This window comes from Hibiscus syriacus, unplaced genomic scaffold, assembly GCF_006381635.1.
Source record: "Hibiscus syriacus cultivar Baekdansim isolate YM2019G1 unplaced genomic scaffold, ASM638163v2 tig00110474_pilon, whole genome shotgun sequence".
NCBI classification, from domain to species: Eukaryota; Viridiplantae; Streptophyta; class Magnoliopsida; order Malvales; family Malvaceae; genus Hibiscus; species Hibiscus syriacus.
In genome coordinates this window covers 836809-844873 of record NW_024062753.1, presented here as the reverse complement: position 1 = coordinate 844873, position 8065 = coordinate 836809, and the positions used below count along the sequence as shown (strand labels likewise).

General features: G+C 29.2%; 1 protein-coding gene across 1 annotated transcript; it reads right to left on the bottom strand.

Annotated features, from left to right (window-relative positions):
* Positions 1–2728: 2728 nt before the first annotated feature.
* On the bottom strand, positions 2729–4222 carry LOC120128121 (7-deoxyloganetin glucosyltransferase-like). Its single transcript, XM_039145890.1, has one exon. The coding sequence runs from the start codon at positions 4220–4222 to the stop codon at positions 2789–2791; it is 1434 nt and encodes a 477-aa protein (XP_039001821.1). The 3' UTR covers positions 2729–2788.
* Between the last annotated feature and the right edge of the window lie 3843 nt (positions 4223–8065).

The following is an 8065-nucleotide window of genomic DNA, read 5'->3' as shown; positions in this document are numbered from 1 at the left end:
ATGGGAGACCACTAAACTATGCTAAAATATCAATTTGACTACCAAACTTTCAATTGAATCAATAAGACTACCTAACTATTTAATTTAATCAATCAAAAAACCGGCCATTAATTTTTAAAAGAGGTGGTGACGTGCCCGTTAAACTTAATTGGTATAATTATATATTTGGTTCTTAATATTTACATATTTTATTAATTTAGTCGCTATTTTAATTCAATTAAATAAATTTAATTATCCAATTAGAACGTTACACGTGTCAATATATGATTGAAATGTTTAATTTATGAATTTTAAATTATTAAATTAAATAATTTTTCTATCCAATAAAATAGTGACACATGTCACCACCCAATGAAAGTGAAAATTAAAGGGATAAAATTGTGCTCCTAGAAAATTGAACCAGGGTCTCACAGGAGGAGGGGGAGAGATAGAGCAAGCGCCAAATCCATTAGGCCAAAGAAACCCAATGATTCATAGTTACAACAATTTGTGTTTGATTTGTAAAAGTTTGTTAATGATAAAAAAATTTAAAAATTTATTTGTTTAAACAAATTATTATTTATATTAGCTGTAAACTGTTTTTTAATTAAAAATATTCAATTTTTATATAAATTAGAAAAAATTTAAAAATCATTAATTCAAAAATTGACCCAATTAACCTAAATTTGTTTGGTTCGGTTAATAATTTTTAAATAAATTTCAAATCGATTAATGGTTAAAGGAAAAACATTCGGTTAATTCGGTTAATTTAATAATTTTCAAATTAACCGAACCGAATTAACTAAATATTTGCTTCAATTAATTCGGTTAATAATTTTCAAAAAAATATCAGTTAATTTGGTTATGCTAATAATTTCAAATTAATTAATTTGGTTCGATTAATAATTTTCAAATAAATTTTGGTAAATTAACCGAACCGAGTTAACTGACTTTTTTCTTTAAACGTTAATCGAACCAAAATTTATTAGTCGTGAATAATTTATTTAATTTTTTAATAATTTATTTAAACAAATAATTTGTTTAATTTTTTATATTTAAGAAACTTTTAAAAAAATAAATACAAATTGTTGTAACTTTAAACCATTGGAGACCTTTGGTCTAATGGTTTGGACGCCTGCTTTATCCTATCCCCTTGCGTGACCTTGGTTTGATCCCCTTAGAGTGTAACTTTTTCCCTTTAATTTTCATTTCCATTGGGTGGTAACACGAGTCACCTCCTGATTGGATATGAAATTATTTAATTAAATAATTTAAAATTCATAAGTAAAACATTCTAATCATATATTGACATGTGTCACGTTCTAATTAAATAGTTAAATATATTTACTTGAATTAAAATAGTGACTAAATTGATAGAATATGTAAATATTAAGGACCAAATATATAATTATGCTAATTAAGCTTAACGGACACATCACCATCTCTGTTAAAAATTAACAGTCGGTGGTTTGATTGAATCAATTAAATAGTTGAGTGGTCTGATTGATTCAATTGAAAGTTTGGTGGTCACATTGATTTTTGACCATAATATAGTGGTCTCCCATGTAGTTTACCCTACTTGTTTTTCTAAGAATTGTTCTTTAGGTAAATTCTCAATCCAGTCACTCAACTTACAATGTGTTTCTGTTTAAATCCTCTAACTATAAAAATTTCAATTTAAACTTTTGAAATTTATTTTTTTGTCTTTCCGTGTTAATTCTTTAACGTTGTTTTAAATTTATACAAAAATCTTAAAATTTTATGGTAAAGTACACAAATAAATCCCCCAATTATAAATCATTGTTTTGTTAAATCTTCTGACTATTGAAAGTTATAAAATAGTCCATTAACTACAAAACACTATGTTATTGAGTTTCCAAACTATTAAAAGTTACAAAATAATCATCGACTATTCATATGTTTCAAACTTGTCTTTTTTAAGTTAAAAATTGGCGGTTGTCTAAGTTGGACGTTAACCTGCTCACTGGGATATGATCAAAATCTAAACCCAGAATTGTTTGAGTCATATTTCATAGTTCGAGTCTCTATTTACATTATGTCATCGAGCCAATGTTTAAAACATTATGTCATCGATTTAGTGCTTTAAAGCAATGGCGGTGCTATTAGACATAATTAAAATATGATTTTATTATATATTACTCAACAAATCAATGTTTAGCTCAAGTGATAACCAATTTTTCAACGGAAAATGATGAGTTTGAAACTTATGAATAGTTAAATGACCATTTTATAACTTTTAATAGTTAGAGAGACCCAACAAAATAATATCCTATAGTCGAGAGATATTTTATAATTTTTATTAGTTGAGCGACTCAATAAAACAACGCCTTATAGTCGGAGGATCATTTATGTATTTTACTCAAAATTTTACTATAAATTTATGTAAATAAATTAATTTACTTCTTTTTTTTAAATCTAGAATTCAATAATAGAATCATCAACGTCATAATATTTTCTTTCAAATTTTAATAATAAAAGATCGAGAAGAGGAATAAAAAAATATATCACGGTTTTATATTAAATTCAAGATCAAACTTTAATATGAAATAATTTAAAATTCAGTAGTAAATACAATACGAAACCTAAAGTTGAATAATATTTGAAGTAATTCACCCATTTTATTATTTGAAGCCCTAATATCCATGGAGGAGACGAGCTTATTTATAAGGGTTGGCTTTTGGTTTTGAGCGTTGATCTAAATTTAAGTCTAATCAACCTCTTATCCAATTTAGGCACAACCACACTCGTCCTGGACACGATTCAGACATAGCAATATAGTAACAGTATATCATACCGTGGGAGTGGAAAGAACGTCGGTTAACAGTTTATCCAGGTTCTGGGAAGAAGAACCGTCGAGACCGGAAGCCTCCATCGCTTTCTTCTTCAATCCGATGACCTTTGCTTTCATTTCCACACCCTTTTCTCCCTCCATAAACTCCCTAACAAGCATCTCCACTTGATCTCTCTTCACCTCTTCATCCATCTCCATGCCGATACCCAACTCCTTGCAAGCTAACCAGGTGTTCGTTTGTTGGTCCGAGAAAAACGGCAAACAAAGCATGGGCACACCGGCGGAGATGCTCTCGATCGTTGAATTCCATCCCATGTGAGATAAGAACCCTCCTACCGACGGGTGCTTAAGCACTTCACGTTGTTGGCACCAGGTCGCTAACAGCCCTCTGCCTTGGGTTTCGACTATGAATTCAGGCGGTAAAACCGCCGCCTTACCCTTAACGAGATCGGGTCTGACGATCCACAAAAAGGGTTGTTTGCTATCAGCTAGACCCCAAGCGAATTCGATCATTTGTTGAGGACTCATTACGGCAATACTCCCGAAATTTACGTAGATTACCGATTCGGGTTGTTTAGAATCAAGCCATTCGAGACATTCGGATTGTTCAGCCCACATATTAGAATCAATATGTTTTAGTTTATCATCTTTGATCTCATCGACAAGTAAATGAAGAGGACCGATGCCGTAAACGGGAAGAGGATCGATGAGTGAAGACACAAAATCCAAAGCGTCTTTCTCCAACGACTCGAATGTGTTGAAAATCACAGCCGAAAATTTGAAGTCGTAGGATGGTTGATTGAGGATAAAATTGAGCATCGCATCGTTTCGGTCCGTAGTTCTAACGTAACTTGGAAAATCCCTGAAACGTATATCTTTCATTCCAGGCATCCATTCTATCACAGAATCAAGATATTCCTTAGTTAAACCACTTGAGACTGGGGTTAACCCTTCTTCAAACAGAAGTGGGATGTGAGCGTAGCAAACCAATGACGCAATGCTGGCCGTCCATAAAGTTACGCAAGGGACCCCAACCTCTTGAGCTGCTTCTGTGGAGAACGACAAGTGAAAATCCGCAACAATGCAGGTTACGCGGGGCGCATCGGCGCTGTCGTTGAGCTTGCGAAGAAGACGACGAAACGGTTCCAAGCCATTGGTCGAGAAGGAATCCAACAAAGAGAAAACGTCTTGGGTGACATTATCATCATCAGACGGCGGGAGGCCATCGGGGATGGTTTCGAAGCGAAAGTCCGGCACACCGCCGAGCGATTCGGGACCTCGGGATCGGAGAAGACGCTTATGGTTGTACTCGGTGTTGACGAATGTTATGTGAAGGCCTTTGTGGTGAAGAAGTTTTGCAAGCTGAAGCATTGGGGTTACATGCCCTTGAGCTGGGAATGGGATGCATACAGCATGCATCTTGGATACCATTTTTCTCTGGAAACTTCGTATATATGTGTATATTGATATGGTTTTGTAAGTGACGAAGCTGAATGAAAATGAATTATCTCTATTTATAGGAAAATGAAAATATATGTATTATGGTAAGTAGTTTTTTAAGGATTATTATCTTATACGTTATCGGTGTACAATATTTAGATCATATCAACTATCCTATTATTTATTTTTAAAATTTTAAATTTCTTTAAATAAACACTTTTTTTATAAAACTTGAAATTATTTTTTCTATTAATTATATTAAATAATAAACCTTTTTCAAATGATAAACATAATTGTGTGCTATAATATATGTTAATATTATTATAATACATTATATATAAAAAATTCATAATTATATTAAAAAAATTATTATTCTCATTATAAAAGTATCTTAATACGCAATATGTATGTATGCATATACAAAGAGTTGACGAAAAATCACTTTTTATTATAAAAATATTATAAGATTTTTCCTCAACAAAATAATAATTTCATTGAAAATATGATTAGAAAAAAAGTTAACATTCTAAAATTTATTAAGATTATTATGAGCGTATCTTATCGAAAATATTACAGTACGTTATATGCAAATATAATAAATTCATGATATAAAAAATTGATGTTTTAATATTATGGTTTTATTTTACAAATCACCTAATAATAATAAATATTAAAAAAGTATAATTATTTGTATAAATTAAATCAATTTTTATCATCTCATTATAATTAGGAACAATAATAAGATATTTTAATTACACACAATTCAATGAACCATAAATTATAATAATCGATTAAATATGTCATACATGTATAATTACATCCAACTTCGTCTAAATCTAATCACATGATAATTTTTCAAACTTCAACATATGAAATCTTATGTTTCTTATTTGTAAAAAACAATCCTTAAAAATTAAAACCTAAGATAACTATCTTTAGTATAGATCATGACGTTAATAAGAATAAATATGTTGAATTTAACTCTTCATTATGGTCATTATAGGTATTTTAAATATATTTTTAAGTCTTAAATAAGAAAAAATATATATATGTTGACTTCAAATTTTACAAGTTAATTGTTAGGCTAAAAGAAGTTATTAGAATAAATAGGGTTCAAAGGGTTTGGTATATCTACGTAATAGAGTCACTAAGGGTTAATATGTGTATTATAGGCATTTCAAATATACTTTTAACTCTTAATAAGAATAATTAGGTTCAGTTCAATTGTTAGGTTGCCAAAAAAGTTAATAGAATAAATAGGGTTAGATGCATTTGTTTTTTTTTTCCTAGTTTGAGGTGATTACAAAGTAATATTTATCAAATTATTCTTAATTATTTGACAATAAACACTCTTGCAGATGATATGCTCGAACTCGGGACATCTAGATGTTATAATAATCTTTTTAATCACTAAAATAATTTGGTTCGTGCTTGTTATATATATATATAATATAATATAATCGGTAAGAGTTAATAAGGGTATTGTAGGTATTTCAAATATATTTTAACTCTTATTAATAATAAATTGGTTCAATTTAGCTGTTAGGTTAAAAAGTTAATAAAAGTAAGTTTGCTGCAATAAATTATGTATCTTCAATGTGTGTATAGAGCATCACGACTTCTGTGCTCACAAACACATATGAGCTCTGTGTGTCTTATATGCACGTACAATATAACACGATTTATCCGACCAATCTCCATAAATTTTAGGTACTCACTATCAATGCTCACAAACACGCATACAAAACATCTTTACGATTTTATAATATAAAAATTGCACTCAATAATAAATCTGTTGAATTATAAATAGAAATGAACGTATAATTTTATATAAATTATATATCAATTTAAAATTTAGGAAGTTGTATTAAAATTTTATGGATAATTAATTATGTAAAATTAAATTATCAATAAAATATAAAAAATACATAAATTATATATCAATTTAAAATTTTTAGGAAATAAGACAACCTAATATCTCAAAAGATTTGGTATCGACATAAAAATTGACGAAGACGTGAAAAGAAATCAAATGGAGACATTGTTAAGGCTTTCATTAAGGGAGAAAAAGGAAGTAAAAATGAAATCGAAGGTCATTGAAGAAAAGAGGCTTGCATTCCACTCGGCTACTCTTTTGAGAGCCTAAATAAACTTTTAACCAATTTATTTTGCACTCAAGGTGTCTGACCTTTTTCATAAGAGAAAATGAGTTTGCAAGTCAACTAGACGTGACATCCATATTTTATCCTTAATGTTTAGTGTTGACAAGTGAGGTATGTTGAATCATCAAATGGAAAATGCAGTTGGTACAGAAACAGAGAGAATCTGTGTTGATTGACATCATCAGTGGCATAATCCGACCATGTCAAGGATGGTTTCATAACGAAAGTCCACCAAGTTGTCTAGCGAAAATGTTATGTGAAAGCCTTTGAGGTGAAGCATTGGGCCGGCTTATATGCCCTTCGACTGGATTTGGGATGCAATTCGAACTCATTTTTCTCGGAACAACATTTCTAGGATGTAATGATTAAGGACGGGGATGGGACGGATTCGGATTTTGATTAGTCTAAATTTTAAATGGATTAAACGTAAATTTTAAGTTTTTGAATTATTAAATTATATTTTTATCCATATATTAATTTAGAATTTTATAAAATCTAAATGGGTAAACTACTTATTTAATCAATTAATTATACATGTGATTTCGTTTTGGCACTCATTTTTTAAAATTATACTTAAATTCATGTTTTTATTTCGTTTTGATCACTTATCGTTAAAAAAACAAATAAAATAATTGATGTGATATTTTTGTTTTTTTAATAATGATGTGTCATTATCTTATGGTGATACATCAATTCACCATTTTTTTAATGGAGGATGACCACAATGGAACAAAATTTAAATTCAAGTATGATTTTGAGGGAAAAAATAATTATGTTATCAAAATATATTTATAAAAATAGCTGTGTGACTAAATACATAGTTTATCCAATCTAAATAGATTAAAACCTAAATTTATCACATAAAAGCGTTAGGTTTAGGTATAGAGCAACTATTATTGGCCGATTGGTCAAGCTGCTTATCTTTGTTATCTCATATTCCCTTAGGTCATTAGACCTACTAAGAACACTTCCTTTGCTTTCTTTAAAGTCCCTTATTCCCCTCCCCACTTGGTAGGATTATGATTAGATTTAGAATTTGTTAAAAAAGCGTAAGGTCTATGAATGTTAAACCAACGGATTCTGACCCCACTCATTTCTATAGTATCATATTTTTTAAAAAAAATTGAATTCAAATCCATATTTAAGGAAAAAAATTCCTAACCCGACTTGATATTAAATAATAATATAATTTTTCTCTATACATTTAATGATAATTACTATAGCACTCTTTCAATATTTTTCTAATTAAATATCTAATATATGGAATAAAAATACTTTTTTTATATTTATATCAAATTAAATTTTAAATAAAAATATATGCTTCTCGGTTGGGTCGGGTTAACCTAAAACCCAGCCCAAAATCATCCCTAATAAGGTGGCTATCAATTCTCTTGACCTGTATCTAATTTAAACCCATAACCTTTCAAACTTTAAACTAGGAAAGTAATTATATATTTAAGGCACACTCAAAATTATTATAACATGAATATTAACAATACCAATTAAATTAATATCAAATATAATAAATAAGTTTTCCAAATGATAATTGAATAACATTTTGCACGTTATCTTCAGTCCTAGATAAAAGGCAGAATTAATTAATTAATTAATTATATTCATTCTGTAGTTAAGTAAGGATTGATTAAATTTTGCCTAACCTACCAGTTTAAAG

Coding starts and splice junctions, on each gene's coding strand:
- LOC120128121 (XM_039145890.1), bottom strand. CDS start 4,222: ATGGTATCCAAGATGCATGCTGTATGCATCCCATTCCCAGCTCAAGGG.